The 24013-nt window shown below is 38.0% G+C and overlaps 1 protein-coding gene across 1 annotated transcript; it reads left to right on the top strand.

Moving 5' to 3' along the window:
• The first annotated feature begins 6042 nt into the window (after nucleotides 1-6042).
• Nucleotides 6043-23812, top strand: LOC139945688 (homeobox protein MSX-2-like). The gene is made up of 3 exons (XM_071943050.1): nucleotides 6043-6870; nucleotides 12432-12601; nucleotides 20183-23812. Exons 1-3 carry the CDS (start codon nucleotides 6288-6290, stop codon nucleotides 20411-20413), a joined length of 984 nt encoding a protein of 327 aa, XP_071799151.1. The 5' UTR covers nucleotides 6043-6287; the 3' UTR covers nucleotides 20414-23812.
• Nucleotides 23813-24013: the final 201 nt, after the last annotated feature.

Genomic DNA, 24013 nt, shown 5'->3' with positions numbered 1-24013 from the left:
TTTAACTCACAACGGACGACCCATTGTGTGGTTCAACGCACACGCCCGGGACCCGGAGTGCTTGTATACGGTTTCTGTTGCCTCTGATGCTGAAAAGCACCGAGTATTTATATTACTTTCTTGCCGCTTACCGAGTTGGCGAAACCCTCTCGATCACATCGGTGTATGCAGTTTAACACAGGCCCACGCCCATGATTTATTAAATTCTGAAACAAAATTATATTTTCCAAGCTTTTTTTGTTGAGTGTCCTACAATAAATTGAAACTGTTTTTCATGCGTATACTACGAGCGCAGCGAAGAAGCATATTTTGTATTGCTTCTCACATGTACAGCGCTGCCATCCCATAGTGATCACTCTCTGATATCCCATAGTTATCATCACCGATCCCGTGGATGTGCCTTTCTATTGCCGTCACCGTTACTAGCGTGCTGTACTTTCAATCTAGGAGAATGAACTGCAGTGGGCGCGAGGCTGTGTGTAGGGGAAATTCCCTACACCAGCAATATCACCACTTTGTTGGGAAGTTGGGAGAATACTGCAAAGTAGATGTATTTACGTAACTTGCACGTGTGTAGTTGTGTTTATGAACGAATCGACGAATCGGAATAAAAATCGCAGCACCAGCTTTTGAGAGATCGCAACTTCCAATCGATTGAAGTACAAACTAAAAGTATTTATTAAATCGGAAACAGTGGTATAAAACAAAACACAAAAATGAAACGTGTTCTGTTTCATGGAATATGGACAATATTTTGGTGAGTTTTCTCGGCGGTTTGTATCAATATTTTGTTTGTTTAAAAAAATAATTTCGAGTCGTGTTCATGCTTGTTTTAAGTGCCCATATCCTCCTAACGGTAAAACTGTTACCGCGTTCGATTGAGCCATTTGTATCCAATAATTGTGCCCTGTCTGATCATCCAGGGCATGGGGCACTCAGTATATCGGCATACTCGGTGCGTGAATCTGATGAATAAAACCGGATGTTAGAGCAACGGGGTCGCGTCTACTTTGACCTCTTAAAACCGAAGATAAACCGGATCGGGTTTAACTCTGTGCTGTCTGAACGCAATGGGTTTTTATTTTTACGACCACCCCCCGCTGCTCGTAAAAGTTAGACCGGTTCGGGTCTAAGTTAGTACGCTGTCTGAACATACCCAATGTGACACAAGCTTCATTTTGCCATCAGCAATAGCAAGTTGTTTACTGATCACTGAGTTCTCAGGAATTGAAACAATAAAACTGTTGTTTACTGATGAAAGCGAAGTAATTACTTATACCAAGAGATTGAGAAGGTTCATTCACTGTATATTTGAGGAGATTCTAGTTGTTTGTTACTTACACTTTTGTAAATTTGAACATTATTATGATTTATGTCTACATTGTTTTTTGATGAGTATAGCTTTGAATACAAACCCGGTCGTTGCAGCACCGATGCAGCTGTATTTGGTGCAGAACATGCCTATTAGAGTTACCGGGTAAGACCTACTATGCGATACAATGTAAAGTAAGCAAATCTCAGTGGTAACATTATTATTAGGTAACCGAATCAATATGCCTTCAGACTTTTGGCTTTTGAGTGTTTGGCTTTTGATAGTGTTCAATAGCTTGATTTTGTTTGTGTAAACACATATTGATATCTGTTCGCCCCAATAAGCCCATCCTGAAATTGGTCATATAAGTATCTCGCATTTTACAACAAAGTCTGACAATAATTGTTCATGTTTTGCCAAATAAACTTCTTAGAAGTAATAGAAGTAGGCCCCCATCCGAAATTTTACAACAATTTGCCCCCCTTATTTTGCCCTTGCAGTCAAAACGAATCAAATTGCAACTTCAATCATGAAAATCATAAAATCATACCTTACAATAATATAAAAATCTTTCAAAGGATAAGCCGAAATTTGATTGACAATTATTATAAATATTAAATAAATGTCAGAGTGTTTTTTTTACCGTCGAGTTTATCAGGCCTACAAGAGCAAAGAGATTTTACAACAAAATCATTTAGTTTCTCTAAACTACTACAAACATTAAATTCTACCCACTTCCGCAGACTCACAAAATATAAAAACAATCATTTCCTTTTCCCTCAACAAATCACCATCAACTATTTCATTTCCCCCAAACCTCATTTGCGACTCCAGCGAAATCCTCTCCTCAAAAAAATAAAGGTTGGCTGTTTTGCATCAAGCAGCATTTAAAGACACTGGACACTATTGGTAATTGTCGAAGACCAGTCTTCCCACTTGGTGTATCTCAACATATTATGCACAAAATGACAAACCTGTGGAAATTTGAGCTCAATTGGTCGTCGAAGACTCGAAGTTGCGAGATAATAATGAAAAAAAAAAACACCCTTGTCACATGAAGTTGTGTGCTTTCAGATGCTTGGATTTCGGGACCTCAAAATCTAATACTGAGGTCTCGAAATAAAATTCAAGAACATTACTTCTTTTTCGAAAACTACGCTACTTTAGAGGGAGCCGTTTCTCACAATGTTTGATGCTATCAACAGCTCTCCACTGCCCATTACCAAGTAAGGTTTTATGCTTACAGTTATTTTGAGTAATTACCAAGAGTGTCCATGCCTTTAAGACAACGAGAGAGAGATTATATCCCCTGATTGCCATCTAACCAGTGCGATTCAAATCAAACCCTTGCTACAGTAAACTGTAAGACGATGATAAGTTGGAATGATTGCACGTGCCAAAGAAATCAAACCCCGTAGAGCTGAGACTCCCAATCATAGCTTATAATTCAGGGATGAAGAATAATGAAAACACCAAATGAGTTTTGTTTATAAGACTTCTCTTTCAGCTCATCATAATTGTTATATGGATCTCGGCTCCTTGATTAAAACCCAAGATCATTTTTTTTCCTTCTCCTCTCCTCTCCTCGACTCTTCTTCACTGTTCCTCTTGTGTCTTTGGGGTTTTTTTTGGTATAGGCTATACACATCCATGTAATAATTAGGTCCACTCGCACCGTCGCCATACAGGAATTAACTCCGAGGTCGGATGTCCGTGTCACATCAAGCATCGCTCACGGGACAATTTTCTAAATTGAAAAGGGTAACCTTCACCGTGCGGAGTGTGCCACCGTCTTGACTGACGAGAGGTTCCAAATCCCCCAGTCGTTGATGCTCATCACAGGCACCGTGCGACGGGACCTATGTTTGCTTTCAAAACAAGAAAGAAATATTTCTTCATTTCTTATTAGGAGACCTGCTCTTTTATGTTTCTTTTTCTTCTTTTGAGTCCAAGGTATATCGTTTTATAATCCCCTCAAAGCATCTGCACTGACGTATAACCTCCAGAGAAGATCATGGCAAGATGTCAGTGGAGAAAGAAGTGAAATAAACAGCAATATTGAGTGTTTTCATCCATTGTCATACTGGGCTGTTTAACCATTAGGCTATTTTTAAGTATTATCAGTAAACTAGTGTAAACCATAGGCATATGCAATCTGTTTGAAACAGTGGCGGGTGGGGTTAGTTACCTTATACATGTAGTGGTGATTAACAGCAAATCTTGTCAACCAGTAATCTGGTTAACCAGTAACCAGGAATCTGGTTAACCAGTAATCTGGTTACCCAAAGTATGATAACTGATGAGTACAGTATCCATTGTTTCACCTGAAATCATAAACCATGGTAAACGTGTACCACTTTTAGGTTCCTGTAACCTAAACTTGCCCAAGTTGTGAATGATTTATTTTTTTCGTTTATCTTTCTCAGTTTTTAAAAGACAGACTCCAGTTTAAGAAGAACCAGTAAACAACTATTTATTTATTCAAAGAAAATCATTTCGTTGACTTTGGGACGGTGCTCTACCAGACTGAACTTAAGTAATAAGTGACTCAACAAATCGCCCTGTGCATGCCATTGTCGGTTACTATCGTATTACCAACTATTGCTGGAAGTTCGGCTCCACTGACGACCCCCATTCCCCCCAAAAAAATTCATAAAAAGACAACTCCATTTCTATGCCGTCGCCAAACCCTTGATTATTTCAGGAGTTAAATTTCATATCACTTTTGTTGTGTGTGTTGCGCTTGCATCCCATTCTCCATAAATGATTCTGTTTTTTCCCCGACAAAAGACACGACACGCCAGCGGAGACCTCGTGGGCGGCTAGGGGGGATTCCAGAGCCGAAAGACGGCACTGGTTTTGACAAAAGACCTGGTGAAATTTGAGAGTCGTATTGTGCACTGGTGGAGCCACAACACACATACCTGGTAAGCGACAGACATCTTTCTCCCCATAATACTTGTAGATATTTTGTGGAAATCGGACCAGGCTTGATCACCCGATCCATAAATGATTAGCTGGGAGGGCTTTATCATTTTGACATCCGAGGAAACTATTCATCAAGTCAAGAAACTAAATACCAAACTGGTTTTCTTGTTTTGTTAAAAAAAAAATTGTATTCTTATTTTGTCTGGTCTGGATCGATAGGTGAAATTGAATAGTATACCACTTACTATGGAGTCATATAAACCTATACACAAATAGAAATCGATACTCATAAATAATAACATGATATAATAAACAAATTTGGAACCAACATTTCGGTGGAAAATTAAAAAGGCAGGAACAAACAAACCAGACTAAGTCAATCAGCTCTTTCAACTCAATGTCATGGTCTTGCTGGAAAACCAAACTTCAGCATGAGGTCACTGTAACCACATACAGAACTTATTGGTTTGTGAATTTGGTTACGCGTTGCTGTTTACAATGAATTGATACATGTTGAAGTTTTAATAAGTTAACTTGCTTCGAGTGATTCATTCATTCATTCATCAATTCATTCACTCTTTCAATAAGGTTTATTAAAAAATATTACAAAAATACACGACAGAAGTTAAAAAGACTTAAATTGGCGTGTTTACATTCATTAATGTTAAAAATTACAAAACAAAGAACAACACACTGACTTAAAAAGGAGAAGAAAAGCTGTAGACATAAATGCACAAAATAATGAAAAAATTATACAAATTTACCCAACTGTTAGAGCTACAGTGTATCTTCATTCGCTGAGAGTTGTGATCATATTGTGCCAAAAAGAAATGATAAATTAAGAAGGTGGTTGCCGCCTTTGTCGAAATGCAATGGGGAAAAAACTCCGTTTTCTGTCATCACATTAGAACAGTCGAAACTAATATTATAAAGCAAACATTTTGCTCATATCAATATCATGGTTGTTATTAAATTCACTGCTTAGATTCAAATAACTTGAAAGTAAGCTGTTTGTCCTAGCGCTGTGTTTGAATTCCCTTAATGAAATCAAACCATTTACTTTGGAACGTCCAAATAATATTTGCCCAAAATGTTCAAATTTAAACGCAGGCTGCCTTTGATAAACAATCTTGTTTCGCGGAAATGAACCAGTATCTATGTCTCTCTTCATTCTGCAAAATCCTTTTTATTTTTACATGATCTGAAAGCTTTGTCTGCCTTAGAATAATCATTTCATAGAAGTAAAACATAAAATGCTACCTTTATGACCCAACCACAACTTTCATCAAACTTGGATAATTGATTATTCGAGCAAAACATACCAGTAAACATTGTAGTTCTAATGAGTACATGGTGCCTTAAGGTTAGCAGGCACTATTTAACCACACATCAACAGTATACTACCACTCTTTTGTTTAGTGTTTGGAGGCTCTTTCGAGCTTTGTGAAAACATTACCGTGCTTAATATCCCACATTTGTTTGTTACATGAAACAAGCGTTGTCCTTGTTTAAACTCGACGCTTTCATGGTGTTACGGGCATCGGATTTCCAGTCATGTATCGAGTTAATCACGCCAACGGGTATGCACTGTGTAAACCCCGCTGCACGGAGTGGAAGAAAATTAGAGTCCGCCAACTGCACCACTGCGCATGGGCGTAGAGGCCAGCCAATTCTAGCACACTGTACACCAATAATGTGAAGAGAGCGGTTGGTTGGTTGGTTGTTGAACCATGACTATGATATGGGATACATACAACCCGTAATCAGGCAGGCAGGCTCGCTGTCTCATTACACCTGAGGACTTTACTTAAATACCTTGGATCTCAAGACAACTTTCAACTTCATATCCGATCTTGGGAAATCACCAAGACTCAAGAGTTCCGGGCTTATATGTCAGATTCTATCGCACTGGATCGTCAAGTAGAAGCTTCGCCGTCAAGTGTTTTTCAATTTTCATATTACTAGAGCCCCGTCTTTATTCCGAGTCAGCGACATTCCACCGTACCGGTGTCACCTCAGTCTACCGTACAGACGCAGTTTTGTTCCCATGAGGAGGCAGAGCATGGCTCTGCTTAGTTCGGGCTACCCGGCGGCCGCTTTTCAGAGTGGACTCCCATGTAGCGGGTTGCTCTCGATCGGCGTGCCGTCCGCTACGGGGCAGATGCCTTACCCAAACCTCTCCATGATGAGGGTTCCACCCCACATTGCCGTCGGCTTCTCCATGGCTAACCTCTCGGCAGCTTACATCCAAAACTCTCAGAGACCGGACTCTGACTTCCCTACCCTGGTCAACCATCAGTCTCCCCTGCATCACAGCACGACCCATCCGGCGCTCAGGGCCGTCCCTTCAGTTAAACGCAAGGGCGTTACAAACTTCTCAATTGCCGGTATTTTGGGCAGGGACGAGGACACACATAGTACTGAGAGTTGCGCCCACGACAGCCCGTCCAAATCCACCTCCTTTGAGCCAGAAGCTTTGCCCGTACGCGTAGTAGATGGACATGACTCTAAAGTTCATGTGAAAACTGAAAGCCTAAGTTCGCCTAAAGTCGAAGATGATGAAAGTGACAATCCTCTTGCCAGGTTTTCTTGGTTGCAATGTACGAGATATAAACCTCCACGTCTACCGAGTAAGTTGAACATTTTCATGTTTTGGCATAAAATTAGTATTTTCTCTAGAGAACAGAACAAGCTTGTCTTGAATAATTCATCGCAAGTTTATCAACAAGTTATATTTGCTTTTACAAATGGACAGTCATCCATGATGTGAAACATAACTTATTGAATTAAATTGTACAATGAAACCATTTTTAACAAGAAACTTTCAGCTGTAAATTTTGAACTTCTTGAAATTAAAGATTGTTTTCGTTCCAAAATGTCTTCCCCCAATAACTTTGTAATGTTTGCAAGTCAAATGTTTTTGAACCTTTCTTTGAGGGTCAGTTTCTACTTTAGAAACCAATATGATCTGCAAAACGTCGGAAGAATTGTCCAGACGTCCTGTCACTGTGGTTTAGTGAGTCGAATTAGTCAATAACATAACGGTGTTCCTCTTCACAAACTCACGAATAATTATAGTATGAATTAAATCTTTAAAACAATGTATTCTTTACTTTTCATCTTACTTTATAAAAGTGGTAAGCATTCATTTGTTTTTACCATGAAACATACATTTGTTTACTTAAATAACGTTTATGATATAGGCCTATTTGTATTCGCATTTCAATCTCTCCTGTGATAGTTGTTGGTTCATCTGGTGTTTGATTTGTCAGTATAAAACATGATGAACAATCGGACATATGTACTTCAGATAAAGTTTTTTTCTTTCTCAATATTGACATGCCATACAATCACACTTACAAATACAATATCATGTGGTCATATCCTCCTGTAGAAAAATGGTTCACGTGAAACTGAAATTTGATCTACCAGATGAAACTCAGGTGTTTTTTTTTTTTTTTTTTTTTTTTTGGGGGGGGGGGGGGGTGTTTGACTTTACTAAAACAGTGGTATACGGATTTTTATGGAATGTTTGATATGCCATACTTTACTTTTTGGCCGGGTGTTCTTTTACTATAGACATGCGAGGTGTGCGGAAAGCTATATACTATGAAACGGAATGCTTTTTACTACACCACTTTTTCAAAAACATATCACGAAGTAGGCCCAGTATTAATACACAAATTTACCCATAAATTCGCTCCCAGGGATAGAGAACGAAACGCATATGTTAATAAGACGGGATCCACGACGGCGGCCGTTTTAAAAAGTCAAAGCATGGAGCATAGTCAAAGGATAAATATTTATATGCCTAGAGATGTTTAGACCGGAACGATAGCGAACTCCTAAACTATACTTCGAAGAATCGATGAAAAATACATGCGAAGTATTATTTGCATATACTCGCCATCGAATGTACAAAAACCCAAACCAAATTGTTTAAATGATATTGTATACAGTACTGCACCTAATATTTACTTTTAAACAGTTTTTTTTTTGTATAAGTTGGCGTGCAAATTAGAAAGAAGGAAATGTTCTAGTACCTAACCCCACATTTTAGAAATCCATCATAATTGCTTGTAGTATTTACGTAATTATTATGGGCCGTAATTTAACTTTGGAACAATGTGTGAAAACTTCGCAACAGCTCCCTTTTTGTCTGCACAAACATAGAGCCAATACCCATCCTTGATTGGGTTATAGTGTGCTACTTCAACATGGAGGTGAAATAGACATTTCCAGCCTCTTGACTTTGGTCTAATATACCGTAGTTCGTTTGTTTCATAGAAGAACTATGTAACGTTTATCTTCCCAAAAATACCTCTGCAAAAACATTTGGTCAGAGTCTTTTATGCTCACCAAAATGCGTAATTAAGTTCAAACTTAAAGGATAAGAGCTAACAAGTTCTTCATGCCGATGATGCACGCTCGGTTCTTTGCAAACTTATAAAGCATTAGCCAAAATTTTTGTGCTGCTTTAAAGACACTGGGCAATATTGGTAATTGTCAAAGACCAGTCTTCTCACTTGGTGTATCTCAACATATGCATAAAATAACAAACCTGTGAAAATTTGAGCTCGATTGGTCGCCGGAGTTGCAAGATAACTATGAAAGAAGAAACACCCTTGTCACACGAAGTTGTGTACTTTCAGATGCTTGATTTCGAGACCTCAAATTCTAAACTTGAGGTCTCGAAATCAGTTTCGTGGAAAATTACTTCTTTCTCGAAAACTACGTCACTTCAGATGGAGCCGTTTCTCACAATGTTTTATACTATCAACCTCTCCCCATGACTCGTTACCAAGTGAGGTTTTATGCTGATAATTATTTTGAGTAATTACCAATAGTGTCCACTGCCTTTATTAAAAACCCAGTTCATTTCATTCATACACTGCACAAATTCCGTAGCGCCTTTCGTTCTTCCTTATTATTTCAAAACAAAAGAGAGAATTTTTTTGGATGTCTGTCATGATAGTAAAGTTGTGTATTTTTGCTTGTAAGTTGTTATATTTTTTAAGATGCATTAAATACTTTTTACAAACAGTGTTAATGCAACTTTTTTTAGATGACAGTATGCTTAATAAAACCAAAATAACTTGGTAGACTTGTTGGACTTTTTCAAATAATGCCAGCAACGGACGAATATAAATAACGTACACTTTAAATTAAGAGGTCTAAAAAAGTATATATACAAAGTTTCTCTTGAAGACGACCAGAGCATCTGATCGAAACGTCGAATCGTACACACAACCGTTCATTTGAAATCGCCACGACTCATCGAAATATTCCTTAGTGCATAAAGCAATATTACCGCAAATTGTTCCTTTAGTCCATACTAGAAAAGTTTCAAATGCAAATGTTTTATTAACTTAAAAGAGCAAGACTTAGTCTAAGCAACAGGGAAAGTTTAGTGGACACTCAAAATAATTATTATCATAAAACCTTACTTGGTAACGAGTAATGGGGAGAGGTTGGTAGTTTAAAACATTGTGAGAAATGGCTCCCTCTGAAGTGACGTTGTTTTCGAAAAAGAAGTAAATTTCCATGAATTTGATTTCGAGAACTTAGATTTAGAATTTGAGGTCTCGAAATCAAGCATCTGAAAGCACACAACTTCGTGTGACAAGGGTGTTTTTCTTTAATTATTATCTCGCAACTTCAACGACCGAGTGAGCTCAAATTTTCACAGGTTTGTTATTTTATGCATATGTTGAGATACACCATGTGAGAAGGCTGGTCTTTGACAGTTACCAATAGTGTCCAGTGTTTAAGACTAAGAATAGAGAGATAAACACAATAGTCCAGAGGGAAGATGGTCGCTTCATCACGTTCAGTTTCTCCTAGACTCGAAAAAAAAGAGACAACAGGTTTTATTTTTAAATGATGATGGCTGTCTGACCTTTTGTATGATTAGGTCTTCTCTTCATACCCGCCCTGTCAACCCAATCAGCAGTCTACCCTGTCTTGTCCCTATTCAATACAATAGCTCCCTATCCAGCCGGGATTGGCAAAGCTTGGGTTATGTATCGATTGACTTCGGCAAGTCTGATAAAAAGTGACCAGAAGTTGTGGCACCAGAGAAAAGTCAATAAATCTAACAGCAACTTTTTACATTATCACATGACTAATGAAATAATCAGTCAATTTTGGAATGTGGAAAATGGATGGGTAAAAATAGGGCGCCTGCCTATATTGTAACTGGGATATTTTAAATGATAATAATGGAGCCGCGCGGACAATGAAGTTGTGAATAACAAATCAAACATAGAAAACTTTTCCAACTAAATTACGTCCCTTGATCGAGTAAACAATAAAAACAAACTATTGTGAGTTTTTCAAACGGTATTCCATACGGCATCTCACTCACCCAAGTTCCCCCTGTTTCTATAAAAGCGCATTTAAATGTTTGTTTTGAGGCGTAACACAAATTAAAAGCGTTTTTTTGCCCTGTTTTGGGGTTCTTGTGTCGTTTGTGCATTTGAATGCTGTCTGCTTTTTAATCGTATTGCATGTAACTATGTTTCTATTGTATTGAAGACAGTGGACACTGTTGGTAAATGTCAAAGACCAGTCTTCTCACTTGCTGTATATCAACATATGCATGAAATAACAAACCTGTGAAAATTTGAGCTCAATCGGTCATCGAAGTTGCAAGATAATAATGAAAGAAGAAACACCTTTGTCACACGAAGCTGTGTGCTTTCTGATGCTTGATTTCGAGACCTCAAATTCTAAATCTGAGGTCTCGAAATCAAATTCGTGGAAAATTACTTCTTTCTCGAAAACTACGCTACTTCAGAGGGAGCCGTTTCTCACAATGTTTTATACCATCAACCTCTCCCCAATACTCATTACCAAGTGAGGTTTTATGCTAATAATTATTTGGAGTAATTACCAATAGTGTCCGCTGCCTTTAACTGACAAATTGTACATTTGAGACCGCAATTCAGTTTGTTTTTGTACTGCCAGTGTCTTTTTTTAAATAGTGTTGAATAAATAATTTATAAACCTGGATTTGCTTTGAACCGTACCGTACCATGGAGTGTTACCCAGCAGCATACGTTAACACTTGCCTAGCTCTTACAACTTTAATAATATCAACAAACTTAATGGATCAGACATATTAACGATTTTTTTTATACAAATATTTTCTTGTAACGACTGTTATTTATTTACTTACCGAGTAAATTGAAAGGTTCAATATTTAATTGGATCATTGCATGAATGGGTTCTAGGCGAAACGACCCGTGTTCAATTACCAATTTCAGACTGATAATTAAGCTTTAAGAAGAGGAGAAAAATACTATCACAGAATAACATCATGTCATAAACTGGTTAACTTTTTAAAATAGTTTTTGAGTACACGACGAAAACGGAACAGCTCGAGGGGTTGTTCCGGTCAGCGACGCATGACGCCCCCGTCTGAAAGGGAAAAAGTACGGCCTAGTTCTTGTGCTTGTTGTAGTCCAAGCCCTATGGCGGTTTGTGACCATTAGAGAGCCATTTTCACAACTTATACTTTATCACTCTGGAAAAATATATGAAAGTTTTCTTTTCAAATGGTTTGTAAATGAGGAGAAAGGCTTTTCGGCAAGGGGAAAAATGTATCACAATAACAAGTTAAAAAACTCCTTTTTTGTTGACTGGGTTATCTCGATAGCTTACTTGTCACAACAGTGAGCTATGTACCCGGGAATACGAGGGGTGGGAGGGGGGGGGGGGGTTACAGAAACCAAAAAGGCTTAGTGGTTTTAGAGTAATATTATTTGTGCGAAAAGAAAGGCGCAGCTTAACGATCTGAAACAGTTATCGAGATCTGTCTACATTTGGTTTGAGTGATGAACTGGTTTTAGTTTCCATGGCCTGTTTCCATTTAAATAAATAAATAAAAACCATGTCCTTCAAGTGAGTTTCTATTATATGAATCAAATAAGAACGTTTCAACTTCCACGGGCAAGCCTGAATAGAATAAGCCCATTACGCTTTCGCTCCAATTACCCACTTTTTTTAAAAGCAGATTCGAAAAAAAGTATCATCAAAGATGAAGCGAATGTTTCATAGTGTGTTTTTAAGTTAATCGGTCTCCAAAAAGTAAAATGGTGTCTTAGTTTTATGAACATAATTCTTGATAGAGATTATTTTTGTATCCACTTTCTACAACCTCTGAACGTTTTTGTTTAACCCCGTATAGGAGCCAAGAGGAAGGACGGAGCTAAGAAGCGAAAGCTTGGCCGTAACCCACGGGTGCCATTCTCCCCGTCCCAGGTCGCTACACTGGAGCAGAAGTTTCGATGTACGCATTATCTGAGTAGCATTGATGTCGCTGAACTGTCTGCCGCTCTCAACCTCTCAGAGAACAGGGTGAGTTTCATGTCACGATGGTCAAGCTTGTGTAGTTTATAACTAGCCTCAGTTGCAGAGTGGTCAAACAACTTTTGAACACACTTAAAGATGTACCGTAATCAACTGCAAACTAGCTTGAAAACTAGATATGTACATAACTATAAAAAGAAATTTCTTCAAGGCTATGTTGAGTAAAACAAATGTAGGCATATTACAATTTTAATATTTAAGTCAAAATTTAAGGAACGAAAACTTAGGATAGCTCTAGGCTTTGTGTTGTCTTATTGTTGCACTTGATTGTTTGTTTTTTGTTTTTTTGTTTGTATGTTTGTTTGTTTGTTTGTTTGTTTGTTTGTTTGTTTGTTTGTTTGTTTGTTTGTTTGTTTGTTTGTTTGTTTGTTTGTTTGTTTGTTTGTTTGTTTGTTTGTTTGTTTGTTTGTTTGTTTGTTTGTTTGTTTGTTTGTTTGTTTGTTTGTTTGTTTGTTTTTTTGTTTTTTTGTTTGTTTGTTTGTTTGTTTGTTTGTTTGTTTGTTTGTTTGTTTGTTTGTTTGTTTGTTTGTTTGTTTGTTTGTTTGTTTGTGTGTCTGTCTGTCTGTCTGTCTGTCTGTCTGTCTGTCTGTCTGTCTGTCTGTCTGTCTGTCTGTCTGTCTGTCTGTCTGTCTGTCTGTCTGTCTGTCTGTCTGTCTGTCTGTCTGTCTGTCTGTCTGTCTGTCTGTCTGTCTGTCTGTCTGTCTGTCTGTCTGTCTGTCTGTCTGTCTGTCTGTCTGTCTGTCTGTCTGTCTGTCTGTCTGTCTGTCTGTCTGTCTGTCTGTCTGTCTGTCTGTCTGTCTGTCTGTCTGTCTGTCTGTCTGTCTGTCTGTCTGTCTGTCTGTCTGTCTGTCTGTCTGTCTGTCTGTCTGTCTGTCTGTCTGTCTGTCTGTCTGTCTGTCTGTCTGTCTGTCTGTCTGTCTGTCTGTCTGTCTGTCTGTCTGTCTGTCTGTCTGTCTGTCTGTCTGTCTGTCTGTCTGTCTGTTTGTTTGTTTGTTTGTTTGTTTGTTTGTTTGTTTGTTTGTTTGTTTGTTTGTTTGTTTGTTTGTTTGTTTGTTTGTTTGTTTGTTTGTTTGTTTGTTTGTTTGTTTGTTTGTTTGTTTGTTTGTTTGTTTGTTTGTTTGTTTGTTTGTTTGTTTGTTTGTTTGTTTGTTTGTTTGTTTGTTTGTTTGTTTGTTTGTTTGTTTGTTTGTTTGTTTGTTTGTTTGTTTGTTTGTTTGTTTGTTTGTTTGTTTGTTTGTTCGATTGTTTGTTTGTTTGTTTGTAATGTTTGTTTGTTTGTTGGGGGCTTGGGTTGTTTTTGTTTTTACTTTTGCCACGGCTCAACGTATAGTCACTGTTTCATTCATCTTACGGCGTCGTCTGTACTTCGGCACACTAATGATTTACCTAAAACCGAAAGGTCATTTTAGTTTATTGATACTTAGGGTTTTGATACCTTTTGTAGATTCGTCCATGACATGAATCCCTACTCACTGTGAATGAAGATGTATGTAATGTTAACCTGTAGAAGTGTTAACTTCATTGGTCGTCACGTTTCTGAAAAAAGGGTGAAAATCACAGAACAATGTTTTTTTCTGAAGAGTAAATCGAATGATCTTTGCCGATGTGTTTCATTCGAAAATGTATCTCGCAAAAGGTTTTGGATTTTTAATTTATTTTTGTTCAACCACTCCTTTAAGATAATTCCCCTCCTTGTGAACAGAGCAATTATGTCTGGCTAGTCCAGATAAACATGCCTCCTCATATTAAATCCGCATCTCGATCCCGATAAATACTCCGCCAACAAATTACAAAATAACTGTCATTAGTCGTTAGTTTTAATGGCTCGCAGAACACCGCAGTAGTGCCTTATATGGATCGTATTGGCAATTATTTTTGTTGCCATAATTGCTCGCCATACAGAATGAAGCTGGTTTATTACACTCTGGCTAGATTCCATTTAAGATGAACGCTGCTAAGCAGACGATCTTGCCTAATACATTTCGGTTCTCTACAGTTCTCTAAAGAACCAAATCTACCTACAAGTAGACACACAAATGGTGTTACCGCAAACCAAATATACATTGACACCTCACCATGCAATGCCTCAAATCCCATATACATTTATTTGGTTATATCCAAAACTAGCGGGTGAACCAGTTGGTCTCAAAGGGGCTAGAGGGTTGTGAACCTACTGCTCATTACTTTGTTTTGGTGCTAAGCAAATGTTTTTGAGTTCTTATAACAGTATCGGTCACCGGTTATGATTACGGTAAACAAACCCACTGTATGCTATGTACATTCAGTTGTAAAGGATTGCGACATGGGCGTATAGACATTTTGTTTTGTTTTTACAATTGATTTTCGAACGATGGTTTGATCAGGAGCTATAACAAGGGCCGAGACTTGATCGATATTCCCGATAGGAGCCTGCCAAGGTCGGGTTGGGACTAGAGGGGAAAGGAGGTTGACATCATAAAGCTGAGATTGTAAGGTGGGGGGGGGGGGGGGGGACAACCTACTTTTCTCCACGATGATGATCAAATGAAGGGTCTGTGCTTCATATAAGATGATGAGCTGTCATCTTATGATTCATTGAGGGGGGGGGGGGGTGATATCTCGGCCCAATCAACATTCCCTCCTGATCTTGGTCAGACAACCTTACATGACAAGGAGTTCTGTTTTTATCTTGGTCATCGTCTCATCATGGAGGCAAGGGTTTCATCATGAGCTCACCCGTCTCAATAAGACAAGAGACCTGTCTGTCTGGGACATAAACCGAGACACAATGTTTAAGAGGTTTTTAAAGGAAATGAATGGCACACGTTCAAATGAATCTGTAGTTTTCAATCCTTCCTAACTCAATCCCCTCCTTTAAAGGCAGTGGATACTTTTGGTAGTTACTCAAAATAATTGTGTGTTACAAAAATTACTTTGAAATAAGCAATTGAGAGCTGTTAATAGTTAAAAATAAAAAATAAAAACATTTTAAGAAACGGCTCCCTCTGAAGTAACCTAGTTTTTGAGAAATAGGTAATTTCTCACTGAAATATTAAAATAATTCAGGCCTGAAGCCTTTTATTGGGCATCTGAAAGCACGGAAATTGTGCAAAAGGGTGGGGTTTTTTCCCCATTATTCTCTTTCAATTATGATAACCAATTGAGTCCAAATTTTCACAGATTTGTTATTTTATGCATATTTTGTGATACAACAAGTGACACCGAAGGTGTCTTTTAAACCACTGCGTAAAAAAAATTAAAGGCTCAACAACAAAAATGAAATATGTTCCCCAAATGTGACACAGTTTTGACCAACGCCAACTGTTACTATTGTAGCGAAATAATGATATGCAAAGGTGTTAACAGCATTAGTCCTCCATCCATGGTTGAAATGACACTCCGCTTTGCACAGCGTGATAATTGGGTTACAGCCCCCGGCCGTTGTTTAGTTCATTTCCTCATTATTCAAAACAACATCGGTTATTTTCTTTTTCAATTATATCATAATGACTACATGTAAACCACGGGGGTTTTACGGAACCCAATGCTGCAGGGTCTGTATGCTGTAACCCAGCGAGAGGCAATGAGTGAAACCACCCAACTATTTAACCCGTTTTTTAAATGTAGGGTTGTTAATGTGACAAGTGTGCATTATGGACAGGTAATTGCAGGGGCGGTGTTTATGGGGGACGTTAATATGCAACAATGCCGCCACAATGTAAATTCAAATGCAGGAGTTGGCAATGGAATAGTGAAATGCAGCGCTGCACCTTGTTTTATTCACTCAATGTGCATAATATTCGAATCATTAGACCGTTTCACAAAAGGTGTTTGTGTTTATACTGTGTCAAAAGACTGTATAGTGGGGCGGGGCTGACATTTCGAGCAGTTATCTCCGATACTTTGCATGAAATTTGGCACACGGACAAAAATGTCACGAGAAAGATATGTGGCCATTTTGAGCTACATGTAGGCCCTATTTGAACAAAATATCGATAGAATATCAAGCAATTTTCTATATTTCTATATTTTTCAAAATGTCTGTCATTGCTTGCTATTCTACCCATATTTTTTTCAAATAATAAAATCTGCAAAGGTCCTATTGGCAAAATCTTTCTTGTTACATTTTCTGACTGTGTGTCAAATTAATGTTTGTACCATTATGGATCGTATTGGGAATTATTTGTGTTGCCATTATTGCTCGCCATACAGAAAGAAGCTGGTTTATTGCACTCCAGCCAGATTCCATTTAAGATGAACGCTGCTAAGCAGACGATCTTGCCTAATACATTTCGGTTCTCTAAACGGTTCTCTAAAGAACCAAATCTACCTACAAGTAGACACACACATGGTGTTACCGCAAACCAAATATACATTGATACCTCACCATGCAATGCCTCAAATCCCATATACATTTATTAGGTTATATCCAAAACTAGCGGGTAAACCAGTTGGTCTCAAACGGGCTAGAGTTTCTAGCAAATTCTTTCTTGTTACATTTTCTGACTGTGTGCCAGATTCATGTTTGTACCATTATGAACACTCTCATAGTAGGCTACCTTCCCTACTTATGTCACAGAAACTTCTCGTCTTATTTTAAAGTTATAGTAGCATATATATTCAAGGTATGCGGATAAGCTTATAAAGTTTCCAAAGATTATAATTAAAACCACAATTTTCCCGTATTTTCGATAAGATTACTGAAATAAATGGCTCTAATATGATTGCTATTGAAAATCCCTAAACATGTAAAATACTAAACAACCATTTCACCATGATCATAAATAACGCGTTGTATAAATTTGCTGAGCGATCACATGTCATGTATTTACAACAATTATTACAGTGCACGCTGTCGAATTATATTTATCAATCAAGAATAAGGACAAAATTGTTGTTACCATGTTTTCTATTGTAAACAAAACGTCAACAACAATACAGCTTACGCATTACTTGGTGCACAATACAAAGGGGAAAAAACTAGACTCGGAGCTAATCGGGCAAGAGCCACACACTTGCCCGGGGGGACCCCACCAAAAAGTTAACTCGTTATTTCACTTCATTGAACCGTCATTAGACGCAGACCCGCCGGCTGGAAGTTGGACCGGTGACACGGTGAAGCAACAGCAGACAAACAAAGACCGAACCCCGAGGGGGGACAGAGCGGTCCTCTCACCGCGACGTCGCCGGGACCAAATGCCGTTTTGCCCCGACGTCACGTCCCAACTCATCACCGGTGAACACCGAAAACTTGTAAAACAAAAAACAACATGGTCAAACACTCTCTAGTCTTTATTTTCGTTTTTCAGTTACCTCATGTATCTTCAAATAAACGACTATCAAAAAGCTGATGTTTATTTTGGGGAAAATTTCAAAATGCATTTTATAATCGATTGACGCGTACCTCATGGGTTGGCCCATGCATAATTAATACACTGTTCCGGTAAATATGAGTAGAGCTGAATGGGTAAGACTAATTAGTAATGACATGAAATTAATGAGTTGTTTTAATGAGTCTGTAGTGATTGAATATTGGCTACTTTGGACTTATGAGAACAAAGTCGTGTGTCTTGTTATTATTATTATCTCTTAACTCAACTGTGGAATAAGTTTACTTGGCATCGCAATAAGGCATTTCATTCATTTGTATGTTTATTTAACAAAAAAAACATGTTAGGTTTGACTACGTTGGCAATTGTAGGCACATTGCTGGCATGGATGAATTTGTTTCAAAATAAACCATTGTGACTTTCGATACGTTGTCGAAGCCAAACATCGCAAAACCGTCTGAAATTACTGAAAGTTGTCATGTTATATACCTTCCAAACAGAAAGTATATCGAATATTATACCCGCGTGCATTTATAATGTGTTGTTTCGATTATCAACGAAAAAAATGTAACAGTATAAAGGACTACTTAAACAAAATGTGTTTAGTCAGAAGAAAGGGGAACACTCTCCCAAAAACACAAGCCATAGGTCAATTGTTTGTACTTTCTGCGAATTGCGATGATTTACCCGAAAAAAGTGCACGAGCGATCAGCTTACGGGCACCCTCTCAGTTCAATGGACATGTCATAAACAAGTTAGCGGTGCGGTGGGAATCACGTCGCCGGTCAATGGGGGCAAAATCACCCACTCCAAACCCAGCCTCGGCTACGGTAAGATGTGGGATACATCCACATCATAAGACACGATGCGTATGGTACTAGGCTAGCTGAGACGCCTTGCACTGGACCTCTTAGATTAAATACCGCCGACATATTATAGCAGTTGTTTGTTTCATGTTTATTTGTAATTTGGCGCTGTCACCGCAGAGAGCTGTAATGGATAACCAACGAGTCTGTGTGCCCGTCTAATCATAAGATACGCTTTCAAACTTGAAGTTTGGTTTACTGGACTATACCCTATACCTCTCAATTATACAATATTCCCTATCGTAAATAACAAAGCTATTGCACTGTTGGACTGGGACATTGGTTAAGTGTTTATTTCTTAGGGTGGGGGTTTGGAGGTTATGGTTAAAGATAGGTTAGTTGCAGAGTTGTGGGGGGGGGGGTCCATGAGAACAATTGCAGTTGGATTTATTACTACACGCAAGCTACAAATGTTCATGTACTTTTTTACTTGTGTAAAGTGTTCACTAGTATTTTTTGATTTAATCTAAGCCATATGGTATGGTTAAGATTGCTGAAGAAAGACGGATACAAACTTGAAATTGTGTTCAATATTACTCATAGCTCTCCATTTAATACTCATTGCGTATACCAAAATCATTGTTCTGGTTTCGTGTTTGTTACAGGTTTGTAATTAGAAGTAAGGGTTTTGTATAGTGTTAGGGTAATTGGGGTAAGACTTTGGGAAAGGTGTAGGTTAGGGATAATGATATGACTGGGGTTTGGTTGAATGATGATGGCTCTGTGTTAGTCATGGTTCGTCTTTAACGGTGAACAAACAGTAACAAAATAGGTAGTTTACAAATCATTATAGCATGATGTCAGGAAAGGGAACTCGAAAGCAGTTTGCTCTCTCTTTTGTCTAAATCGAAAAAGATTTTGAGCGTTTTTTTTATGGGGTGTACTAAAAATAAATGACATCAATACACCTCCATTAGGTTTTTTTTGTGGCTTTAAACATTCTGCTATCTACGGTGCGTGAACAAACCCAAGGTCTCCAACAACTTAACTTGTTTGTTTCCGATAACAAAGGACATCGAATTAACGAGCAAATAAGCTGATATAGCTATAAAAGCATGCTTATAAGTTTCGCTTAGCCTTGACAGACCTAGGGCAAAATCAAAATTCACTCAAATATCACGTTTTTGTTTACTGTAACCAATTCATCACAATTTTTGTTGAACCTCAAACAAGGGCTCAGTTATGAAACTGAATTGTTTTTTTGTGATAATAGGACCTGCTGCTCTGGTGGGTCGGAAATGACTGGGGGGGGGGGGGGGGCAGTACGATGATTTATTGTTTTGTCTTTATTTATTTATGTAAGTTTGTTGTCTGGCTGCCCTCCCCTCTGTTTCATTTATATTAAAATTGTAACACAATCCTTTCTTCTTCCTCCTTTTCTTTCGCATCTCCAGGTCAAAATCTGGTTTCAGAATCGGCGAGCCCGTGAGCGTCGTGACAAGGAAGCGGCTACGAAAGACATCCCTACCTCACCAGGCGCGACTCTCTTGAAGCCCTGTGGCTCCCCGGCACCAGCCACCGGGCCGTCCACGCTGATCGGCGTGGGACATCCCGGGCTTTCTCCCTCGCCAGTGGATGGCGGTGTCTCGGCCTTCACCCCTCTTACGTACCCGTTCACCCGTTAGTTCATATGATTCGACTGCCAAGTCACGTTTGTTGCGATTCAGTGGTTACTGATGTTCGTTTCTAATTTTGGAATCAATTCATCAAACTATGAAGAGTCCTTAATAGTCATGTTTGGTTGGTGGACCGGTAATTAGGTAATCCAAATAGGCTCATTAAATCGAAGTCAACTCTAAAGATGTTTTAAATTCATTCATACAAATCATTACTTGACCTTTCAACAAAAAGTTGACTCAAATCTTGTGGTTACAAACCCTTAAAGTGTCAAATGGCCTTCATTTTAGTGGAACTAATTTGATACAATCTGTAGTGTAAAAAGGTTACTTAATTTCTATGAGTTTGAGAATGACGAAGGCCAAATTTCATCGAGCATGGTTAAGCAGAAAATAATGCTCATAAATTTTCCGCTCAGCAGAAATGAGCAGGATACCAGTCACAAGTTGTATATGTGACACGGTTGCTCGGCTGGAAACCTTATTTTATGGTAAAGCATAATTGTTTATGCTTAGCTAGTTTTTGTGCTTAAAGGCAGTGGACACTATTGGATATTACTCAAAATAATTATTCATAAAACCCTACTTGGTGACGAGTAATGGGGAGCTGTTGATAGTATACAACATTGTGAGAAACGGCTCCCTCTGAAGTAACGTAGTTTTCGACAAAGAAGTAATTTTCCACTAATTTGATTTCGAGACCTCAGATTTAAAATTTGAGGTCCCGAAATCAAGCATCTGAAAGCACACAACTTCGTGTGACAATATTGTGTTTTTTCTTTCATTCATATCTCGCAACTTCGACGACCAATTGAGCTCAAATTTTCACAGGTTTGTTTGTTTATGCATATGTTGAGATACACCAAGTGAGACGACTGGTCTTTGACTATTACCAATAGTGTCCACTGTCTTTAATCAGCTCAATGAAATTAGGCCCAGATTCAACTTAACGTTCATTCAGTAAATAGAGCCTACAATCAAAACTGATACTTAAAATACCTCCTCATTTGAACATTGGTAATTTATAGCGTATCATTTTTCTTAAATCAAACGAAGGTTTTAGTTTTGTTTTTAAAAGCATGATTATCAACAATGGTATATTTCCAGAAGAACCCACATAGTATTATCTGGATCCCGAATCCTGCAAGAGTTGTGTTCTATAGGCAGGCCTTTATCTGTATATGAAGTTTGCGTCTTTTTTACCATTACCCAATAGTCGTGGTCGTAAACGAACACGAACGTTTTGCCCTTATAGACACTGGACACTATTGGTAATTGTCAAAGACCAATCACTTGTCTTATCACTTGCTGTATCTCAACAAACAAAATAACAAACCTGTGAAAATTTGAGCTCAATCGGTCGTGGAAGTTGCAAAAAATTATGAAAGAAAAAAACACCCTTGTTGGAAGAATTTGTGTGCTTTCAGATAGGAATAAAAGACTTCTGGCTAGAAGTATTTTATTATTTTAGTGAGAAATTACCTCTTTCTCAAAAACTACGTTACTTCAAAAAATTGAGCTCAATCGGTCGTCGAAGTTGCGAGATAATAATGAAATAACAAACACCCTTGTCACACGAAGTTGTGTGCTTTCAGATGCTTGATTTCGAGGTTTCAAATTTGAAATCTGAGGTCTCGAAATCAAATTCATGGGAAATTACTTCTTTCTCGAAAACTATGGCACTTCAGTGGGAGCCGTTTCTCACAATGTTTTATACTATCAACCTCTCCCCATTACTTATTACGTAATTACGTAATCAAGAAAGGTTTCACGCTGATAGATATTTTGAGTAATTATAACAATTGTGTCCACTGCCTTTAATAGGTGTAGCATGGATTAAGGTTGTAGTATATACATGGGCATGAGAAGTATACAGTAACTTACGGGAAGATATCAATGGCAGTGAAAACTTATCTCATAACATTGATCTGACTTTGAACAACAAAAAAATGGATCAGTAAGATGTGACCCAACAAACAGTTGCTTCTAAACTTACCCAAACAAACGTTTGAAGTCGATCGAAAGTGACCACAAACCTCTCTTAGATTGTTCAAGATGCTACTCAGTTTACTTTGCTGTTCGTTAACGAAAAACTGTGTGTTAAAACTTCAATCACTCGATGTTTGAGTGGACTTTTTAATATTGTGTGGACGAGGCCTGTAATACCATTTGAAATGCCCCACTAGTCTCACAGAATGAAAATTGCATATCTATAAAAGTTAAACTTAAAAAAAAACATATAGGCTTGCCAGTACCATAAATCACATACAAAAAAAAACAGTGGGATGAATGAGTTCTCCATCAAGCTTCGACTCAAATCAGAGTGATTTATTAAGTACTTAGGTGTGAATAGGAAAAACCTGTATACAATACAGAAATGAAAGGCATTTGGAGATGATGTGGTCGTATATAGATGCCCTTCATGTTTCAGCATCACCGGTTGTCATTTGAAGCATAAATTTACAAAAATAAACTAAAAATAAGACCAAAAAAAAGCTGACATATTTTCAAGTATAAGGGCAGCTACTGGAAAGTGGTATAAATGCCTTTTCCACAGGCAACATGGAGGCAACCAACTGAACTGCATATGTTTTTATAGGTGTAATTCAGGTCATCATTTTGGGGTCATTGTGACCCGCAAACTGGGTCTACTGACTTGAAACTGTGTCAAACTGACACAGAATCCAAGTTAAAGTCCTAATTGTTGACCAATTCCGAAGTAAACCTAACCCGGATTTTAGTCTGAGCCCATGGGATCCGGCATCACCCAATGGTGACCCGGAAGTTTTAAGAGTGTATGCACAAACCGAAAAATATGTATTTCTCTTTTGAAATATGTAACATTGCCCGTATTTGAATGAATAAGTGTTTTCTCATTTGACAGTATCTTCCTCATAACAGTATGGCTATTCACAGCTAGCTGGGGTAGATTTCACAAAGAGTGAAGACTAGTCTTATCTCGAGTTAGGACGAAGTACTAACTCGTCCTAACTTAGGACCAACTCGTCCTAACTTAGGACTACAGCCTTACGTTTTTAATACCTCCTAGGTCTAGTCCTATAAGTTAGGACTAGTCCTAACTCTTTGTGAAATCGACCCCAGGCTGTTGTCTAATTTCAGTTTTATTTAGTTTAAAACTTGGAACTAGCCCACAGTATTACATGATGTTGTTTCTGACCCACGCACATTTACCTCTTGTATGAATTAAATAGTTGTAATTACTATGAACTCAAATTAATTTTGAAAACAATGATAGTGTATTTAATGTATAGAAAAAGGGTGCATTATTTGTGTGTATATAAAAAAGCTCCAGAGTTTTAACTGTCTGTAAAATAGAGTACTACGAAAACTGTACATAGGATAAAATTTAATGTTATTAAATGCATTGAGCATGATGTTAAAATGTGATGATAATATGGTGACATGCACTTGTCTGTTATTGCCTTCGATTGTGTGAACATCAACACCAGCTGAAATAGTCGACTCTGTAGAAACTGCCGTCATTGACAGTCAATCACCTACAGTGACTGACTGTTATTCGTATGCTTCCTACAAGTACTTTAATTACAGTCACCTTTGTGTCTCTTTGGTTACATTGTAATTGGTCTC

This window comes from Asterias amurensis, chromosome 1 (genome assembly GCF_032118995.1).
Source record: "Asterias amurensis chromosome 1, ASM3211899v1".
NCBI lineage: Eukaryota > Metazoa > Echinodermata > Asteroidea > Forcipulatida > Asteriidae > Asterias > Asterias amurensis.
This window is presented reverse-complemented; position numbering and strand designations above follow the sequence as displayed.

What these genes read in the sequence shown, in the direction of transcription:
- LOC139945688 (XM_071943050.1), top strand. Translation starts at nt 6,288, where the DNA reads ATGAGGAGGCAGAGCATGGCTCTGCTTAGTTCGGGCTACCCGGCGGCC. An exon ending in TAAACCTCCACGTCTACCGA is followed by an intron (nt 6,871 to 12,431) that starts GTAAGTTGAACA and finishes AACCCCGTATAG; the next exon opens with GAGCCAAGAGGAAGGACGGA. An exon ending in TCAACCTCTCAGAGAACAGG is followed by an intron (nt 12,602 to 20,182) that starts GTGAGTTTCATG and finishes TCGCATCTCCAG; the next exon opens with GTCAAAATCTGGTTTCAGAA.